The following is a 22341-nucleotide window of genomic DNA, read 5'->3' on the forward strand; positions in this document are numbered from 1 at the left end:
CTGAATACATGAATGCAGCATAATCAATCAAAAACTAAAGCAAGTGTCATGGTGGCCTCTGAGGGTGACCCAGCATGGTGCTAAAAAAAAACATTATGGCGCTCCAACCCCTGGTTACACCACAAGAAAGGAAGGACAATTTCTCTTAGGGACAGGGCCATATTTACATCACAGGAGCCTATAGGCACACATGTCCTGGCACCCTAGACTCCACCCTCCATGAACATGCAAACCCCCCAGCGAACCGCACTACAAGTGTGCTGGCTGTCCCAGTTGTCACTTCTCCCTTACTTCTCTTGTCTCGACATAGCTACAAATGTCTCTTAGTATTAGGTAGCCAGGAGTACTCTCACTATTAAGGAGGTGCCCCTGGCTGAAGGGAGATCTGGTCAGTGGAATGTCGAGAGCTGGGTGAGTAACCTCTCATTTACACTCTGCTCAGGACTTTGCATAGAGAAGGAAGAAGGGAGGCACTCGGGGCATCCATCATCCACCCTCATTTCCATCATCAGGCGCTTGTAGGCACGTGCCTACAATGCCTTACGGTAAAATAGGCCCTCTCTGGGGGTTAAAGGTGGCATTTCCATGGCAATAAATCTCAGGGATGTAACCCTTTCCTGCTAATAAATAATGGTAGAAAAAGGTTTAATTGATGCACATTTCCAGCACTGAACTTAGTATACAGTGTACCATTTCAATATTTGTTACCTGATAAAGAAGGACCATAGTCTATATATAGAGGACCTGCTCTTCTCTCTATTGGCTTCTCCAGGCTGGGGTGCTGCACTCTGCAGATGAACTCTGACACCTGGTCTGCCTGTGTTGGGGTGATCAGCAGGCTGGCTGTACAGCTGTATGTGTTGTCTGGCTGTCTCTGGTGTGTAATCTGTGGGGTCTTGTAGGTGTAGCCAGTAACAGGAACAAAGTCATCTGTCCCCTTTGTCTTCTTATGCCAGGTCACAGTCACATCATTAGGGAAATAGCCTGAGATTTTACACTGCAGATTACATTCAGTGTTGACAACCAGATCAGAATGCTCTATATCTCCCAGCACAGGCTGCCATGGGTAATCTGCAAAATAATTATTGATTAATAATTTACATATGTATGAAACGTATTAACTACTTTGGCCTCCTGGACGTACTAGCTACGCCCAGGAGGCCATGTGCGGGTCCGCAAGCTCCCGCGGCCGATCACGCACGTGCACGCGTGCTCCCGGCCGCGGATCGTTAGCCAGGCAATCAGTGAATTGGGCTATGGTGCCCGATCACTGATTCCTCTCCCCCGCAGAAAAAGCGACAGCTTCTCTAAGAAGCTCCGCTTTTTCTGGCTGTTGCGTCCCCCATACGTCCCTCTAAGCGTATGTTACGCTTAGAGTGACGTCATGTAAACAAACTCATGGCCGCCATCTTGTGGCCAAAAAGTAAAACTGCAACTAAAAGTAAAAAAAAAAAACCTTAACACACATTTACATTATAAAAGTTCTGTTTACATCCCACCCTCCCAAAAAATACCCAAATAAAATGTTTAATATAAAAAAAAACAAAAAACATTACAATAATAAAAAAAAACATGTAAATATTTACCTAAGGGTCTAAACTTTTTAAATATCTATGTAAAGATGAAATATTTCTATACTTTTTTTATTTTAAACTTGTAAATAGTGATAGATGCAAAACGGAAAAAATGCACCTTTATTTCCAAATAAAATATTGTCGCCATACATTGTGATAGGGACAAAATTTTAACAGTGTAATAACCGGGACATATGGGCAAATACAATACGTGAGTTTTAATTATGGAGGCATGTATTATTTTAAAACTATAATGGCTGAAAACTGAGAAATAATGAATTTTTCCGTTTTTCTCTCATTCTTCCTGTTAAAATGCATTTACAGTAAAGTGGCTCTTAGCAAAATGTACCACCCAAAGAAAGCCTAATTGATGGCGGAAAAAACAAGATATAGATCAGTTCATTCTGATAAGTAGTGATAAAGTTATAGGCTAATGAATGGGAGGTGAACATTGCTCGGATGCATAAAGTGAAAATGACTAAAGGCTGAAGTGGTTAATGTCACAAATTCCAACTGCAAAGTGTAATTAAAACACGAACCCAAATTCGCGAACCCGAACATCCAGGTGTTCGCCCAACACTACTTTTCACCAGTGTGGTGCAATGGTTATCACGCCTAAAGTCTCTAACTGGGTTAGCACCGCTTTGTGAATCGAGCCCCATGTATCTGTTACTGTGGACATGCACTGTGTTGTAAAGTCCTTACCTGATCTCTGCAGCTCTGTAGACTGAGATTCTTCCATAGACTCGTGTCTCCAGCTGACTCGTACAGGAAATTGTAGCCGATTCCAGGGAATTCTGCACTCAGTGATCACACCGAATATCTCCTTTTTGGAATCTATTTTGGAATCCATTAGAAGGAATTCCTTCTGTTTAAGGCCTGTGTAAGGTATTCCTCCAAACGTCCAGGTAAGATTAATTGCTGTGGGAAAGAAATTCTCCAGGCGTACAGAACAAAGCACCTCCCCAGACTCGCAGAGGTTCAATCTGATTGGATCTGTTACTATAGGAGCCACTGGAAATTAACAGAAGAAAAGTTATTATGTTCTGCAAAAAGATACATTAAAACGTGATCATTTTTCATCTTCTGTTTAAAATAACTTTTCAGCACTTTTCAGCTGCAATTGAAAACATGCCAAAAGGTAGGTTAAAAAAGTACTATCAATATGTATGTTCTCGTTTGCTGGTGGCTAAAAGGACATTTTACTTATGACAGTTCACCTTTTCTGCTGAGTTTTCTGCTAAGAGATAATGGGCTCAATTCTGGTAGCGTTTAGTAAATAATTACCTCATGGAATTGGGTTTACCTCATGAGGGAAATCAACTTTTGAATTCTGGTAGTTTAAGTAAAGGTTTACCTCCTGTAATTTCATGAGGTAATTTCATGTGGTGATTTTCTACTAAAAATGTGTGGTATTTAGTAGTGAAATACCTCACACTTGAATTCTGAAGTGAAATAAGGTGCGTGTTTGCATGTCTTTTACCTCACATAATTAGACCTACCTCTACCACATAATAAATGCAGTGTTGTGACAGAATTATGATATCTGTCACATAACATGGAGCCTTTTCAGCTTGTTCTGTGGTCAGGGCCCCCATATTTTGCTGAAATAAGTAAAAGTGAACTGACCAACGAATCCCCGCCCCCCAGCTTCCATTTTGTTTTAAAAAAGAAAAAAGTGCTCCAAACCCTGTACAATCCTTCATCTACCGCGCCCCTAAAACATTGCCATTCCCCAACCTCTGGTTGGAAAAAAAAATGCTTAAAAAAATGAAGTAAAACTGCGGCAAACACCGATTCCCCCTCCCCCAGCCTCTAAAAGTGCTCCGACCCCTCCCCCCAGCCTCTAAAAGTGCTCCGACCCCTCCCCCCCCTCCCACCAACCTCTAAAAGTGCTCCTACCTTTGCCCCCTCCCCCCAGCCTCTAAAGGTAAATGAGCTGGATTTTTATTTTTTTATAATGGATGCCTATAAATTTACTTTTCATAGGTTGCTACATAATCAAATACACCTTCCCTCCTCAAAAAACAAAAAAAAACAAAAAACAACATCTTCCAAAGACTATCCTAACTTGTGGAAGACAATTAAAGACTATTACTTATTTGCTGCAGGCTTACCACTGAAGTACCTCATGTTTTACCTCACTCTATGCAATGTTTTACCTTATGTTTTACCTCATGTTCAGAAATGGAGAAAAATCTTTCAGAATTGATAAACGAAGAGGAAAAAAACCTCATGAGGTATTTTACCTACAAAAAAATATTTACCTCACATAGCTACCAGAATTGAGCCCAATGTTTCACCTTCGATTAAAAATAACCAGCGATGAGCGAAAATGCAGATATTCTTATTTTTTTCGCATTCATTTTGCAAAAACAATGTTAAATTTGACTTTCGAGCAAAAATGCCATCGAAAATCGTTTTGTAATAAGCTTGTTTTCTAATTTTTCATGAATTTTCATGCTAAAGATAAACTATTTTTTTTCCATTTTTGTGCTAAAATAAACAATTGTTTGCTGCAAAACGAACTATTTTTTAGGGCTCGTTTTCACTATTGCGGTGCAGAATCGCCTGGATTCCACCGCTGATGAAATCGCATGCGGATGTGATTCCTCATGCGTTTTGTTGCCGCGAATTTGCATGCGAATTCGCATAGGTGAGGTTAACCATGTCACTGCCTGTGTGAATTTACATTCATACCTATGCGAATTCGCATGCGAATTCATGGCAAAAAACGCATGAGGAAACTACATGCGATTTCCCTATTAAATACATTGCATGCGATTCGCATGCATTCCACTCGCAGTCGAATTCTGCGGCTCTTTTGTGCGTTTTTTCACCGCTGAAAAAAACGCACCTCAACAACGCTACAGTGGAAACAGGCCCATCCACTTGCATTACATGTGCGAATCCGCATGCGTTGGACGCATGCGGATTCGCGATAGTGGAAACGAGCCCTTAGCATTTCCAAAAATTTTTTGGCATATTGCGAAAATACAGTGTATTTTTCAATGCGAAAATAACTTTGGCGAAAATTCAAACAAACAACACTGAAAATAACTTTTTAGCAACTCCACAATGGAAAAACTACCATAAAGTAGGAGTACTGTGAAAATTATTGTGAGTATTTGTTTGCTTGCTGGTGGCTTAACCACTTTACCCCCAGCAGTACGAATTTCTCCGCCCCTTTTTTCCCTCCTAAAAAACCAGGGACGGAGAAATCTGTACCTTCCGCGCTACCGCCGCTGTCCGCGCTCCCGCCGCTCGTGCGCGCGCACCCGCCGCTCGTGCACGCCGCCGCCCGCTCGCCCGGAGATCAATGAACGGGAAAATCCATTCCCGTTCGTTGATCTAGCCCCCGCAATGATCTGCTGCTTCTTTCAGAAACAGCGAGATCATTGTGCGTCTCCCAGCCTCCTACTGCTTCCTGTAAGCGTCCTTCCGGTCGCTTACAGGTCGCATGTAAACATACTCACTGTGGCCATCTTGTGTCCAAATAGTAAACTACACCCTAATGCATTTTACACATACAAATAAATTGTTTTACATAATAAATTAACTCATTACCTCCCACACCATACAATAAAAAAAAAACATAAATAGTTACCTTAGGGACTGAACTTTTTAAATATTTATGTCAAGAGGGTATAACACTGTTACTTTATAAACTGCGGGCTTGTAATTAGGGATGGATGCAAAACTGAAAAAAATGCACCTTTATTTCCAAATAAAATATTGTCGCAAAACATTGTGATAGGGACATAATTTAAATGGTTTTATAACCGGGACAAATGGGTTAATACATTTCATGGGTTTTAATTACAGTAGCATGCTTTATTTAAAAACTATAATGGCCGAAAACTGAAAAATAATAATTTTTTTCCCACATTTTTTCCTATTTCCCCATTAAAACACATTTAGAATAAAATAATTCTTGGCATAATGTCCCACCTAAAGAAAGCCTAATTGGTGGCAAAAAAAACAAGATATAGTTCATTTCATTGGGATAAGTAATAATAAAGTTATAGACGAATGAATGGAAGGAGCGCTGAAAGGTGAAAATTGCTCTGGTGGTCAGGGGGTAAAACCCCTCAGTGGTGAAGTGGTTAAAAGGCATATTATTTACAAGTTGTAAAAATATCACCTGGGAGAAAACTCAGGAAAAAAAAGTGAACTGAATATTGGGCCAAGATGTGAAAATATTATCTAGGAGAAAACGTGGCGAAAAGGTGAATTGAATGGGGCTCAAATTCTTTATTTTAGAACCAATTGTGGATGAGTCAGAGACATGACTGGAGGTGTCGTTGGGGCAATGCTTGGAAGCATAGCATGGGCATGTTTGAAGTGTGCCAGTGACAGAACTTGAGGTTTGCCAAAATCGTATTTGGAGGCAGGGCAAGAAGTGTCTTTCTTCTTAAATATTTTTCAATCAAAGATTCCTATTTAACTTTTTTTTAAAGGTCTGACAGTGAGCAGTAAATTCAGTAGGTAGTAGTAGAACAATACATCAACCTATTTTAAAATATATGTAGTTAAAACATTAAAGGGACACTGTAGGGGGGTCGGGGGAAAATGAGTTGAACACTGACCCGGGGCTTCTAATGGTCTCCCGCAGACATCCTGTGCCCGAGCAGCCGCTCACCGATGCTCCGGCCCCGCCTCCGGTTCACTTCTGGAATATCAGACTTTAACCACTTGAGGACCCACCCTTTACCCCCCCTTAAGGACCAGCGTTATTTTTTGTGATCTGTGCTGGGTGGGCTCTGCAGTCCCCAGCACAGATCAGGTTTCATGCAGAGCGATCAGATCGCCCCCCTTTTTTCCCCCCCTATGGGGATGGTGTGCAGGGGGGGGTCTGATCGCTCTGGTGGGCAGGCTTGTTGCGGGGGGGGGCACCTCCAAGCCCCCCTCCGCGGCGAAATTCCCCCCTCCCTCTCCTACCTGCTCATCCCCGGTGATCGGATAGCGTCCTGTGCAGCCAGTGACAGGACGTCCCCTGTCACATGGCGGCGATCCCCGGCCGCTGATTGGCCGGGGATCGCCGATCTGCCTTACGGCGCTGCTACGCAGCAGCGCCGTACAATGTAAACACAGCGGATTATTTCCGCTTGTGTTTACATTTAACCTGCGAGCCGCCATCGGCGGCCCGCAGGCTATTCACGAAGCCCCCCGCCGTGAATTGACAGGAAGCAGCCGTCCGCGCGAGCGGCTGCTTCCTGATTAATCAGCCTGCAGCTACTGCGTCGCTGGTCCTGCAGCTGCCACTTTGCCGACGCATGGTATAAGCGTGCGGTCGGCAAGTGGTTAAAATCTGAAAACCACTGCGCCTGCGTTGCAGTGTCCTTGCTCTCGCTGATGTCACCAGGAGCGTACTGCGCTGTCCCAGTATAGTCTGTGACTGCGCAGTATGCTCCTGGTGACATCAGCGGCAGCGAGGACACAGCAACGCAGGCACAGTGGTTTTCAGATTTTAAAGTCTGAAATTCCAGAAGTGAACCGGAGGCGGGGCCGGAGCATCGGTGAGTGGCTGCGCGGGCACAGGATATCTGCGGGGGACCATTAGAAGCCCCAGGTAAGTTCAACTCATTTACCCTCGACCCCCCTACAGTATTCCTTTAAGCATGATGCTATCTCCATCGAAATTACTATTTCCCACCCATGATTGTTGGTCAAGGACAGGTAGATATTCAGGGCTGGGTTTCTGGAAAGGTCACAAGGGCCCGGGTCTTGGGCGGCTGCAGCCCAAAGAGGCCCCTGGAAATTAAAGAGGGTGTATCACATATGAAAGAGGAGGCTGAAAATGGGGAGGAGCGCATGAAAAAGGGAAACTGATGCTCAAGGGAGCTGTTCATGAAAGAAATGAACTGATGTGGCTGTATAATGTAATGGTTAAGGGCTCTGCCTCTGACACAGGAGACCTGGGTTCGAATCTCGGCTCTGCCTGTTCAGTAAGCCAGCACCTATTCAGTAGTAGACCTTAGGCAAGTCTCCCTAACACTGCTACTGCCTAGAGAGCGCGTCCCAGTGGCTGCAGCTCTGGTGCTTTGAGTCCGCCAGGAGAAAAGCACGATATAAATGTTCTGTGTTTGTTTGTGTTTGATGTATGTGGATGTTACATGTGGAAGAGGGGGCTGCACAAGGAAGGGGGACCAGAACATACTTAGCCTTGGGGCTCAAAAAGTGTAAATCCGGCCTTGAAGGTATTACATTTTAAGTCTGAAGAATACAAAGCAGCTGGGTCGTTGTGATGTAAAATCAGCTTAGATTAGAAAACTATGTACACTGAGCCATTAAAGGTATTCCCTAAATCTTATTTTGCGGGTTTGACATATACGGTGTCTGTAGATTTGCTGCATGACTAACACTGGACCATTCCTCATACCCATAAAAGTTTCTTAAGCACCCATAATCATGTTCTAAGATGGGCAAGTCAGAGGCAAGTCACGTTGGGGTGTTCACACTTCTGGCCTGTAGATAGCACTGTTATACTTATTTAAGGCATGTGATTATCTAGACTGTTATGAATAGTTTGTTCCTGCTGGATGGAGATGGAGATACTGTACCGAGAAAAGCTGCTGCTTCATGCAGAAACCTGCTGAAGCCAGTCAATAAACCTAATTCCAGTTATTCAGCATCCGTGATTACTGAACACAACAAACATAACCATTCTTACCTGGATCTTTTATACAGATTTCTCTGGTTTCAGGTTCTTCCATACTATCATGCTTCCAAGTTACAGTGATTGTAGAATGGGACTTATGCTGTGGAGGAATGATGCATGTACTGGTCACATCAAATTTTATTTTGGCACTGCTTTCAAACTCATCCCTTGAAGATAGAGATTGTCTACAGCTGCATCTCCAGGTGATGGTAATGGGTTTGGGGTGAAATTCCAGCAGATGGAGAGCTAGACACGGATATCCTCTGTCTGTTAGAGACTTCTGTATAGGTTCATGTATTCTGGGACATGCTGGGAAAAAAAATACGCATTATGCACACAAATCATTTTAGACACACAAGTAAAACATGTAGACATGTATGAGAAATACAGTTGGATAGTGTTTTTGTGTCTACAGTGTTCTTGGCTATCTGAATATTAAAACAACAAACAGTACAATAAAAAACATACCAATTGAGTCACTGTGATCTCCTGGATCCCTCTTTGCCGTCCGCTGCTCCCCACCGCGTTCCTGGCTTCTAATCGCTAGTTTTAGGCAGTATTTAAACAAAAAACATGGCTGCTACCCAGGAAGTGATGTTTGTGTGTATATATATATCATGTTACAGTATACTACAAGTTTTTATTACCAGTGAATTATCTGCACTCCTGTCAGGGATTCTCACAGTTTCTCAGCATGACAAGCTGAAACTGAGAGCAGAGACCTGTCTGTGAGAGATAAACAAAGCACACACACAGAGCCTGCAGGGGGCGTGCAGAGGGCATGCATAACTTCTCCCTATCACAGCAGAGGCAGTGTATTCCTCTCTGGGTCGACAAAGCCTGACAAAGGAAAGAAGATTAGATATATTACAGAGACAGTGCAACTAGAAAAGGCTGCAGTAATCCAGACCACATTATAAAAGGTATAGGAACTTATAGGATAGAAGAAATAAGGCTGAAAATTTTGGGACAGAGTCTCTTTAACACCAAAAACCCTCAAAGTGCTAAACTGGTAAGCCAATGGAGTCTGCACAAGTCGACATTGGTAAATGGAAGGCCCAATCCAATTCACGTTTTCTCCTAAGTTTTCTTCTAGGTGAAATTTTCAAATCATACTGTAAATAAAATGCTTTTGAGCCATCAGCAAGCAAGAAAATACTCAGAATAATTTTGAATGTACCTTTAACCTACTTTTTGGTACTTATTCAGCTGTAGGGTACTAACAAGTTATTTTAAGCAGAAGATGAAAAATAATCTCCTATGAGTAAATTTAGGAGATTGGCTTCATAGCCATGGCAAAAAGGGCTGGGGAAAGAGGACATCCCTGCCTTGTACCTCTGAAGATAGAGAAGTGGGATCCGTCTGAACCAGGGAAACTAAAGTTAAAGAGAAATCGAGAGCCCAATATGGTGTAGTAGTATGTCAAAATTGATTGGATAAATGAAACAGTGAGATGGTAATACTCACAAACACGGGTTACCACCTAGGTAACCACTCATTAGGCAGGTGAGGAGATTAGACCTGTCCTCACTCAGGATTAAGAAGTCGCTCTCTGTAGATAGGAAGAAAGGGGGTAGATCACCCCCCACCTGGGGTGGACTCAAATATATTGGTAGGTGAACAGAGGCACCAGAAGGATAAAAGTACATACAATTTTTAAAAAATTGCTGGGAGGAAGTGGTGGACTCGCCTCCGTTAAAGCAGACACCAAGGACTGTAAATATATAGATATACACATTTATTGAAAATACCCCAAAGATGCAACGCGTTTCGCGGGCACAGCCCACTTCTTCAGGCAATAAGCAGGGGATAAACAACAGCAATTCAGTTATAGCAAGCAGAGCACCTCTGTCTCCCTTACCTTGCTTCCTGATGATTCGACTCACAAAAAAGATGAGGATCAAAGATCCTACTGGTTCATGATCCGGACAACACTGCTGTGCAGTGAATATTAATTAGCCATGTGGCTAGGAACAATAGTGGACTCATGCAGTATACTCTAACGGAACATGTGCCCTGTGAACAGCACATTGATTTTTCAGTGTTGTGAGCTGGGCTGCAAGTTACAAGCTGCTGTAACATGAGCCTGTAACTTCTCACTGTGAAAACAGCCTTTGGGCGGGATAGGGAAATGAAGGAGAGGACCAAGGGAGTGCAGTGGGGAGAAGAAGCAGCCCCAGAATGGTTTGCAGTATCTGTTATGCGGCCTGCCGGCCTCCTTAGGAACTTGGGAATATAGAGGCTTGCTGTTCAGCAAACATCAAAGTAAGAGAGATTTTTAACTTCAGTATTGCCTTTTTTGGCTTCCTTCTAAACTGTTTAACACAGGAGAATAGAGGTTTAAATTAGCTTTTGCAGCCTGACAGTTACTCTTTAATGGCCGAACCAAGGGAGACCCTCTAGAGAGATACACACTAAACTCCCATGTAGGTAGTAATGTGGTGGACTATGCCATCAGTGACATGGATCCTGCAACCATCCATGCCTTCATAGTCACCCCACAATCACATCTGTCAGATCACAGCCAAAACACAAATGAATGGTTTGACAGTGATTGCAGGTCAATAAGAAACAACTTACAGCATCCAATAGCTTGATATACCTTGGGATAAACATCACACAATACCTTAATGATCTTTTTAAGCAAAACTTTGAGTTTGTGGGAATTGCATTGAAGGCCGACCTTTTACGTTGGGGCCAGAAGAAAAGTTTATCTTGGTTCAGTCGCATGACCTCGGTTCAAATTAATATTCTACCTAGATTCCTGTATATTAGCCCATGTCTCACTTCCTCCAGCATACCTGCGGGATCTTCAAAAACATATCAATAAATTCATTTGGGGGAATAGACCTCCCAGAATAAAACGAAACATACTCATCTCGCCCAAAGAAAATGGGGGGGGGGGGGAGTTTCCTTGCCTGATTTTTCCGCCTACCATGTAGCAGCACAACTTTCTAGAGTTGTTGAATGGTCCAATCATAAGAATCCAAAAAAGTGGGTTCTAATTGAACAAGCTACTGCAAGGAGAAGGGCACAGACTCTGGGATGGTCTGACATCCCAAGTGCGGTGCAAAAGAAATTGATTAACCCTCTATTACTAGCCACAATTAAGACCATGAGAAAAATACTCCCTTCCCTCGGTTTATCTTCCTTTCCAAGTAAAGTTACTCCTTTATGTGATAATCCAGCCTTCATCCCGTCCGCTGACATACCATTTCTTCATGACTGGCCTCAGGAAGACTGCCCTAGAGTGAAGGATTTCATCTCTAATGATGCAATCAAGACTTTTTCTGAGGTCTCTGCGTTGAGAGAGAAGGAATATCTTTGACTCAATGGCAATTCTTCCAGATCAGACATTTCTTAAATTTCCTCAAAAAAAAAATTGATTGGGGAAGAACACTTACTCCTTTTGAAGACTTGGTTGTAACAAAAGAGAAACCGGGACATCTAATCTCCATATTGTACCAGATGATAGTACAGTTACCTAACTCTGACAAACTTAGATTTCAGAAGCATTGGGAGGAGGACCTGGGGGTTATAATGGACGATGACCAATGGCAAAAAATGTATACATTGAACCACAGGGGATCCCTAAATGTTAACACACAAGAGTTGGGCTATAAAATCATATCAAGATGGTACAGGACTCCATCGTCACTACACAAAATATACCCCTCTATCCCCGACTCAGGCTGGCGTTGTGGTCATACCGGAGGCACATTCCTTCACATCTTTGATCAAACCCTTCTAGACACAGGTACACCAAATTATGGAACGGGTTACATGTGACAAAATTATTTTCTCCCCAGACTCACTTTTACTTCACACTACATTGGAATCCATTAAATCATACAGGAAATCCCTTGTGATTCATATGGTGAACGCCACCAGGGCTTTGATACCGGTTAGATGGAAGGCCTCTACTCCAACCACTGTAAAGGAATGGATCAGAAGAATTGATTCTATTGAGGCTATGGAAAAACTGATACATATGTTTAATGATCAACATGAACAACATTCACTGACCTGGTTGATATGTATTGATTACCAATGTTCTGATGAATACAAAAACTTTCTGTCTGCTAAAGACGTACTAGTAATCTCTTACCATTTGAGTACTCTGAATCCTCCTTCTCTTGCATTCTGCACATGTCTTTTTTCTTGTTCCCTCCTTGTTCTCTCTCATTCCTTTGACACATGGACTCGCCTATCTGATGATTTTCCTGCCTTAAAGGGGAACTGAAGAGAGAGGTATATGGAGGCTGTCATGTTTATTTCCTTTTAATCAACACCAGTTGCCTGGCAGCCCTGCTGGTCTATTTCTCTGCAGTAGTATCTGATTAAAACCAGAAACAAGCATGCAGCTAGTCTTGTCAGATCAGACTTATAAGTCTGAACCACTGAAACACCTGATCTGCTGCATGCTTGTTCAGGGGCTATGGCTAATAGTATTTAGAGGCAGAGGATCAGCAGGGCTGCCAGGCAACTGGTATTGATTAAAAGGAAATAAACATGACAGCCTCCATATACCTCTCTCTTCAGTTCCCCTTTAAAGAGAACCCGAGGTGGGTTTGAAGAATATTATCTGCATAGAGAGGCTGGATCTGCCTATACAGCCCAGCCTCTGTTGCTATGCCAAACCCCCCTAAGGCCCCCCTGCACTCTGCAATCCCTCATAAATCACAGCCACGCTGCTGACAAACAGCTTGTCAGAGCTGGTTGTGTTTATCTCTATAGTGTCAGTCTGCTGCTCTCCCCGCCTCCTGCAGAACTCCAGGTACCGCCTGCATCCCTTCCCTCCCTGCTGATTGGAGGGAAGGGACGGGGGCAGGGACCGGAGCTATGCAGGAGGCAGGGGAGCAGCTGAGACTGACACTACAGATGTAAACACAGCTTCACAGTACGGCTGTGATTTATGAGGGATTGCATAGTGCAGGGGGACCTTAGTGGGGTTTGGGATAGCAACAGAGGCTGGGCTGTATAGGCAGATCCAGCCTCTGTATGCAGATAACATTCTTTAAACACACACCTCGGGTTCTCTTTAACCCCGATTAGGCCTTATTTGATGTATAGCTATTTTAGATCCATTTGTTGAGTAATAAGAATTTGCAGCTATTACTTTCATGGCCATTTAAGTATTGTTAAATATGTACAATAGATGCTAATGTTATTGATGTCTATTCCTACATAGAGATGTCGCGAACCTCCGATTTTCGGTTCGCGAACCGTGTTCGCGAACTTCCGCGGAAGGTTCGGTTCGCGGAAAAGTTCGCAAACCGCAATAGACTTCAATGGGGAGGCGAACTTTGAAAAATAGAAAAAATTATGCTGGCCACAAAAGTGATAGGAAAGATGTTTCAAGGGGTCTAACACCTGGACGGGGGCATGGCGGAGTGGGATACATGCCAAAAGTCCCGGGGAAAAATCTGGATGTGACGCAAAGCAGCGTTTTAAAGGGAAGGTTCAGGGAAACCTTTAAAAAAATAAAAATCCATATCCACTTACCTGGGGCTTCCTCCAGCCCGTGGCAGGCAGGAGGTGCCCTCGCGGCCGCTCCAGAGGCTTCCGGTCGTCTTCGGTGGCCGATCCGACCTAGCCAGGCCGGCTGCCAGGTCGGGCTCTTCTGCGCTCCAAGGACGGGCTCTTCTGCGTCCCACGCGGGCGCGGCGGACGTCCTCCGGGCTTTACTGCGCATGCGCAGAACTACTGCGCCTGCGCAGTACAGCCCGGAGGACGTCCGCTGACGTCAGCGAGCCCGCGTGGGACGCAGAAGAGCCCGTCCTTGGAGCGCAGAAGAGCCCGACCTGGCAGCCGGCCTGGCCAGGTCGGGGCGGCCACCGAAGACGACCGGAAGCCTCTGGAGCGGCGGCGAGGGCACCTCCTGCCTGCCACGGGCTGGAGGAAGCCCCAGGTAAGTGGATATGGATTTTTATTTTTTTAAAGGTTTCCCTGAACCTTCCCTTTAAGGGCAGAAATCACATTGAATGCTAAATTGCAGGCCTAACGTGCTTTCAAACATCTTGCATGTGTATACATCAATCAGGGAGTGTAATTAGAGTACTGCTTCACACTGACACACCAAACTCACTGTGTAACGCACCGCAAACAGCTCTTTGTGTAGTGACGGCCATGCTGGACTACTGCGCAACATTGCGAGATTGCTCTTCCTCACTCAGTGATGTCAGGTAATGTGTGACTTCCTTCTCAACTTTCCATGGCATTGTTAAAAAGCTTACGTTTTGTTTTTAAATTACATTTTCTACTTACTGTGTACTTGTTCAGTACCGCTACAATGAGAATCCTGTGGAGGCGGGCAAGTCTGCCATTGTGACCCCGGGTAATGGCCGGGGAATGAAGGGTTTGAATCCGGTGTGAAGCCTGAGCAACGGCTACCACTACACATCCAAGGAGGGCAGCGGGCAGGCATGCACGCCCGCCCGCCCCGAGGTAGTGACCAAAAATAACAATACAGGAGGCGGACTATCGAGGCCCTGCTGTGTATTTGAAATGAATGTACTTTAAATCCTTGAACGAGAACCAGTTATGGCGGGCAAAGATGACACCACATTCCGTTCACGAGAATCATATGGAGGCGGGCAAGTCTGCCATTTGTGACCCCGGGTAATGGCCGGGGAATGAGGGATGGAATCCGGTGTGGAGCCTGAGAAACGGCTACCACTACACATCCAAGGAGGGCAGCAGGCAGGCATACACGCCCGCCCCGAGGTAGTGACTAAAAATAACAATACAGGAGGCGGACTTTCGAGGCCCTGCTGTGTATTTGAAATGAATTAACTTTAAATCCTTTAACAGGAATCCGTTATGGAGGGCAAGTCTGCCATTGTCACCGCGGGGAATGAAGGTTGGATTCCGGCCCGAAGTGGGAGCCTGCTGAGACCCATGCTGTAGCTGCCCTGACCGTGCTTTGCAGACCAGGCATCTGTGGTCAGATGGACCCTTGAGCCAGCGGAAGACAAACCAAGTCGAAAGCATTTGCCAAGAGTGTTTTACGAAGGGCAAGTTTTGTTGGCATTTTTGTAAATTGTTTGAAAATGTAGATGGTTGTATTTTTAAATAGTTTGAAAGCTTAGATGGTTGTATTTTTAAATTGTTTGAAAGTTTAGATGGTTGTATTTTTAAATTAGTTGAAAGTTTAGATGGTTGTATTTTTAAATTGTTTAAGTGTAGCCATTCTTCCTCCCCCCAGCCACGAACAATACCATGGGAACGTGGAGCAGCAGAAGCCCCCTGTGACGGCTGCCGCAGTTGTTCTCCGCGGCTTGTCTTTTGAGGGGTGCTGCTTTTCCTCAGGTGTTCTTGCCATAGCTGTTTGTGCCTTCTCTCCAGGTGCCTTCGTAAAGCACTTGTCCCTACGTGACAGTTGGCCTTTCCACGGCTCAATTTTTGCTGGCAGAGACACTAGACGGCTTTGCTCCGATCTGAGACACACACGTTAAAAAATTTCCAAACCGCTGAGCCCCCCTGGGCTGATGGCGCTACGGTGGCATCAGCAGCTGACATTGAAGGACATGTTGGCTGTCTGGCCACAGCGGGCGATACATGGCGCCGGACACTGCCCCCAGCTGTTTCTGAGGACGAGCTCCCTCTTGTATTGCGTTCCGGAGTTGGAGCCTGATCAACGGCTACCACCACACATCCAGGCAAGGAGGGAGGCAGGCAGGCATGCACGCCCGCCCCGAGGTAGTGACCAAAAATAACAATACAGGACTCAGGAGGACCTTTTGCGGCCCTAATTGAAATTAATTAACTTTAAATCCTTTAACGGGAATCCGTTATGGAGGGCAAGTCTGCCATTGTCACCGCGGGTAATGAAGGTTGGATTGCGACCCAAAGTGGGAGCCTGCTGAGACCCATGCTGTAGCTGCCCTGACTGTGCTTTGCAGACCAGGCATCTGTGGTCAGATGGACCCTTGAGCCAGCGGAAGACAAACAAAGTCAAAAGCATTTGCCAAGAATGTTTTACGGAGGGCAAGTTTTTTTGCCCTTTTTTTAAATTGTTTGAAAATGATAGATGGTTGTATTTTTAAATTGTTTGAAAGTTTAGATGGTTGTATTTTTAAATTGTTTGCAAGTTTAGATGGTTGTATTTTTAAATTGGTTAAAAGTGTATCCATGCAAGTGCAAGTTATGCACTGACTGCCAGGTATAATGTGCAGTCACAGATGCAGTGAAAGGTATGCAGTGACTGCAAACAGCCGGACTGGTGCGCACCATGACGAAAGTGCAGGTGATGGTGGCTTTTCAGCCCATATGCTCGCCCGGCTGATGTAGCTGAATGACAGAACAGTGACTGTCCAGCTGATCAAATTTGGTCTGACCACAATGAAGCAACGACCTTATTATCTTTTGTGTGCCACCCCCACCCGAGACACTCAAATAGCCGGCGGTCATTGCTTCATTGTGATGCGCAAGCCCCTTCACCGCGGCAAGGTAATGATCATGAAGGGGGATGGGCACATGTACACGCACCAGAAAAATTAGTGTAGCGGCCGCTGCTAGCAGCGGCCTTAAAAATTCAGGAATCCGCCTAGAGTCCTGGACCCTGTTGGTGGTGGCGGAGAAGGCAGTCAAGCGGCCTGCAGGCAGAGATGCTGTGTGTGGGGACTGACTTAGTCTTCGGTCGTGCAGTAGCCCTCCGTGATCCATTCCTCATTCATTTTGATAAAGGTCAGGTACTGAACACTGTCGTGACTTAGGCGACTTCTCTTCTCAGTAACTATGCCTCCAGCTGCACTGAAGGTCCTTTCTGACAGGACGCTTGCGGCAGGGCAAGAGAGAAGTTGTATGGCAAATTGGGACAGCTCTGGCCACAGGTCAAGCCTGCGCAACCAGTAGTCCAAGGGTTCATCGTCGCTTTTCGCAGAGTCTACATCCACACTCAAGTCCAGGTAGTCGGCTACCTGCCGGTCCAGGCGTTGGTGGAGGGTGGATCCGGATGGACTATGGCGAGGAGTTGGACTAAAGAACGTCCGCATGTCCGACATCACCCTGAGATCGCTGGAGCATCCTGTTCTTGCCTGCGTGGACTTGGGAGGAGGAGGGTTACTGCCAGTGGTACCTTGATTGCGTTGTGCAGCCACATCACCCTTAAATGAATTGTAAAGCATCATCGACAGCTTGTTCTGAAAGTGCTGCATCCTTTCCGCCTTTTGTTGAGTTGGTAACAGGTCGGCCACTTTGTGCCTGTACCGAGGGTCTAGTAGCGTGGCCACCCAGTACAGGTCATTCGTCTTTAGTTTTTTGATACGGGGATCCCTCAACAGGCTGGACAACATGAAAGAGGACATCTGCACAAAGCTGGATGCAGACGTACTCTCCATCTCCTCTTGCTCTTCCTCAGTGACGGGACGCAACTCCTCTTCCTCTCCCCAGCCACGAACAATACCACGGGAACGTGGAGCAACAGAAGCCCCCTGTGATGGCTGCCGCGGTTGTTCTCCTTCCGCCGCCTCTTCCTCCTCCACAGAAACACCTTCTTCATCATCACCATCATCAGAGTCTGACTCCTCTCCTTCCCCACACGACTCCTCTTCTTCCTCCTCCTCCCCTGTCTGTGCTGCCGCCGGTGTTGTGGAAACATCGGGTTCGTGTGTAAATGGCTCCCACGACTCCTGCTGCCCTAACTCTTCTTGTTCACGCTCCTCCACAGCTGTATCCACCACTCTACGCACGGCACGCTCCAGGAAGTAGGCGTAGGGGATCAAGTCGCTGATGGTGCCCTCATCGCGACTCACCAGTTTGGTCACCTCCTCAAAGGGCTCCATGACCCTGCATGCATTTCGCATCAGTGTCCAGTTGTTGGGCCACAACATCCCCATCCTCCCAGATTGTGTCCTTGTACTGTAATGATACAGGTACTTGGTGACGGCTTTCTCCTGGTCTAGCAGGTGAGAGAACATCAGCAGGGTGGAATTCCAGCGAGTCGGGCTATCGCAAATCAGGCGTCTCACCGGCAAGTTGATTCTACGCTGAATCTCCGCAAAGCGTGCCATGGCCTTGTAAGAGCGCCTGAAATGCCCACACAACTTCCTGGCCTGCTTCAGGACGTCCTCTAAGCCTGGGTACTTGGACACAAATCTTTGCACGACCAGATTAAGCACATGTGCCATGCAGGGTATGTGTGTCAGCTTTCCCAAATTGCTGCCGTTGTCACACACCACGTTGCCGATCTCAAGCTTGTGCGGGGTCAGCCATTGCTCCACCTGTTTGTTAAGAGCAGCCAGGAGAGCTGCTCCAGTGTGACTCTCCGCTTTCAGGCAAGACATGTCTAACACTGCATGACACCGTCGCACCTGGCATGCAGCATAGGCCCTGGGGTGCTGGGGCTGTGTAGCTGGAGAGGAGATGGCGGCACCAGCCAAGGAGGAGGAGGAGGAGGATGACGACAGCGAAGCGGTGATAGCAGGTGGAGAGGAGGTGGCTGGAGGCCTGCCTGCAAGCCGTGGAGGTGTGACAAGTCGGTCCTCTGCGCAGCCACGTACTCCCTGCTTGCTGCCATCGGTCACCAGGTTGACCCAATGGGCTGTGTATGTAATGTAGTTGCCCTGCCCGTGCTTGGCAGACCAGGCATCCGTGGTCAGGTGGACCCTTGACCCAACGCTGTGTGCCAGAGATGACACCACTTGCCTCTCAACTGCACGGAAGAGTTTGGGTATGGCCTTTTGTGAAAAATAATTGCGGCCTGGTATCTTCCACTGCGGCGTCCCAATGGCCACAAACTTACGGAAAGCCTCCGAATTCACCAGCTTGTATGGTAATAGCTGGCGAGCTAATAGTTCCGCCACGCCAGCTGTCAGGCGCCGGGCAAGAGGGTGACTGGCAGACATTTGCTTCTTCCGCTCAAATACTTCTTTCACGGACAGCTGGGTACTGCTGTGGGCAGAGGAGAAGGAACCGCTGAAGGGAAGAGGCGGTGTGGAGGAGGGTGGCTGTGAAGGTGCAAGGGAGAAAGTGGATGAAGACGATGCACCTGAAGGAGGAAGAGGAGAAGGAGGGTGGCTTGTCTTTTGAGGGGTGCTGGTTTTCCTCAGGTGTTCTTGCCATAGCTGTTTGTGCCTTTTCTCCAGGTGCCTTCGTAAGGCACTTGTCCCTACGTGAGAGTTGGCCTTTCCACGGCTCAATTTTTGCTGGCAGAGACAACAGATGGCTTTGCTCCGATCTGAGACACACACGTTAAAAAATTTCCAAACCGCTGAGCCCTCCTGGGGTGATGGCGCTACGGTGGCATCAGCAGCTGACCTTGAAGGGCATGTTGGCTGTCTGGCCATAGCTGGCGATACATGGCGCCAGACACTGCCCCCAGCTGTTTCTGAGGACGAGCTCCCTCTGCTTCTATCATGGAGTCGTCTCCTCCTAGTCCTCTCTGACTCCTCCTCTGAACTGTCCCCCTGGTCATCTCCTCTTCCGGGAACTTATGTGGTATCCGTATAATCGTCATCATAATCCTCCTGGCCAGCTGCACTTTCCTCAGACACCTCCTCAACTGCACCAACTTCAGGTGTTTCATCAGCCCCCTCCACACACGTTACGTCCATACTATCGCCAAACTATGCTAACTCAGACGTAGGAGGTGGTGTACCTGCGCCTTCTTGTTGTTGTTGCAGTAGTGGCTGTGAATCGGTTATTTCACCACCACCACCACCAAATAACTCCTGCGAAGTGTCAAATGCAGCGGATGTGGTGCTGGTTGTAGCGCTGGTGGCTGCGGGAGATGAGGTGTTCTGTGTTACTCAATCACCTCCTCACGATTTTGGGAAGTGATGGCACGTGCCTTCTTCTGAGCACTGTATTTTGGGGCAGGTCGCACGAAATCACAGCAACACCACCTCGCACAGACCTGCCGGTGCCTGGTGGCCTTCCTCTGGGTCTGCCTCTACCTCTTCCTCTACCTGGTTTGTCCATTTTGTCCATCTCGGGGGGATGCTAGGTATATGCAGTGAGCTGGGTTCACTGAACAGTAAAGGTACTAGGATGCAGTGAGGTGGGTTCACTCAACACAACAGGTAGTAGGATGCAGTGAGCTGGGTTCACTGAACAGCAAAGGTACTAGGATGCGGTGAGGTGGGTTCACTCAACACAACAGGTAGTAGGTATATGCAGTGAGCTGGGTTCACTCAACACTACAGGTAGTTATGTGCAGTGATGAGGTGGGTTAAGTAAACACAACAAGTAGTAGTAGGATGCAGTGAGCTGGGTTCACTCAACACAACAGGTAGTAGTAGGTATATGCAGTGAGCTGGGTTCACTCAACACTACAGGTAGTTATGTGCAGTGATGAGGTGGGTTAAGTAAACACAACAGGTATTAGGTATATGCAGTGAGCTGGATTCACTCAACACTACAGGTAGTTATGTGCATTGATGAGGTGGGTTAAGTAAACACAACAGGTAGTAGTAGGATGAAGTGAGCTGGGTTCACTCAACACAACAGGTAGTAGGCATATGCAGTGAGCTGGGTTCACTCAACACTACAGGTAGTTATGTGCAGTGATGAGGTGGGTTAAGTAAACACAACAGGTAGTAGTAGGATGCAGTGAGCTGGGTTCACTCAACACAACAGGTAGTAGTAGGTATATGCAGTGAGCTGGGTTCACTCAACACTACAGGTAGTTATGTGCAGTGATGAGGTGGGTTAAGTAAACACAACAGGTAGTAGGTATATGCAGTGAGCTGGGTTCACTCAACACTACAGATAGTTATGTGCAGTGATGAGGTGGGTTAAGTAAACACAACAGGTAGTAGGTATATGCAGTGAGCTGGGTTCACTCAACACTACAGATAGTTATGTGCAGTGATGAGGTGGGTTAAGTAAACACAACAAGTAGTAGTAGGATGCAGTGAGCTGGGTTCACTCAACACAACAGGTAGTAGTAGGTATATGCAGTGAGCTGGGTTCACTCAACACTACAGGTAGTTATGTGCAGTGATGAGGTGGGTTAAGTAAACACAACAGGTAGTAGTAGGATGCAGTGAGCTGGGTTCACTCAACACAACAGGTAGTAGGTATATGCAGTGAGCTGGGTTCACTCAACACTACAGGTAGTTATGTGCAGTGATGAGGGGGGTTAAGTAAACACAACAGGTAGTAGTAGGATGCAGTGAGCTGGGTTCACTCAACACAACAGGTATTAGGTGTATGCAGTGAGTTGGGTTCACTCAACACTACAGGTAGTTATGTGCAGTGATGAGGTGGGTTAAGTAAACACAACAGGTAGTAGTAGGATGCAGCGACCTGGGTTCACTCAACACAACAGGTAGTAGGTATATGCAGTGAGCTGGGTTCACTCAACACTACAGGTAGTTATGTGCAGTGATGAGGTGGGTTAAGTAAACACAACAGGTATTAGGTGTATGCAGTGAGCTGGGTTCACTCAACACTACAGGTAGTTATGTGCAGTGATGAGGTGGGTTAAGTAAACACAACAGGTATTAGGTGTATGCAGTGAGCTGGGTTCACTCAACACTACAGGTAGTTATGTGCAGTGATGAGGTGGGTTAAGTAAACACAACAGGTAGTAGTAGGATGCAGTGAGCTGGGTTCACTCAACACTATAGGTAGTTATGTGCAGTGATGAGGTGGGTTAAGTAAACACAACAGGTACTGGGGGTATATGCAGTACTGGGTAGTACAATGTGCAGCTCCCTGTCACACACACAGGCGGTCAGTCACTGAATGTGCTGGGCTGCTGGCAGTGGCACACACACTATCAATTAGCAAGGCTGTGCATACAACAAAAGTGTCAGTTTGACACACAGTAAAAAAAAAAAAAGTACAGGATGAGCTCTGACAAGAGCTAGGGTGCTATAAAAGCAATAACAATCAGCCAAGGAGCAAACTAAGCAGCCAAGAACCTAACTAATCTGTCCCTAGAAGAACAAGTCTGCAGCAGCTGTCCCTTTCCTCTCTCTAGCAGGCACACAAGTGAGTGTAATGGCCGCCGGAGCCTGCCTTATATAAGGGTGGGGTGGGGGGGGCTCCAGGGCTTAGTGTAGCCTGAATGGCTACAATGTGCCTGCTGACTGTAATGCAGAGGGTCAAAGTTGACCCTCATAGTGCATTATGGGGCGAATCGAACTTCCGTAAAAG

General features: G+C 46.3%; 1 protein-coding gene across 1 annotated transcript in view; it reads right to left on the bottom strand.

Annotated features, from left to right (window-relative positions):
- LOC137524121 (uncharacterized) overlaps positions 1 to 22341 on the bottom strand; it is a 131169-nt gene that overhangs the window by 16654 nt on the left and 92174 nt on the right. Inside the window, exons 12-14 of the mRNA XM_068243656.1 lie at positions 8248 to 8544; positions 2280 to 2588; positions 709 to 1071 (exon numbers count right to left, since the gene is read on the bottom strand). Coding sequence (XP_068099757.1) covers positions 709 to 1071; positions 2280 to 2588; positions 8248 to 8544 — 969 coding nt within the window. The remainder of the gene's footprint in view (positions 1 to 708; positions 1072 to 2279; positions 2589 to 8247; positions 8545 to 22341) is intronic.

This window comes from Hyperolius riggenbachi, chromosome 7 (assembly GCF_040937935.1).
Source record: "Hyperolius riggenbachi isolate aHypRig1 chromosome 7, aHypRig1.pri, whole genome shotgun sequence".
NCBI lineage: Eukaryota > Metazoa > Chordata > Amphibia > Anura > Hyperoliidae > Hyperolius > Hyperolius riggenbachi.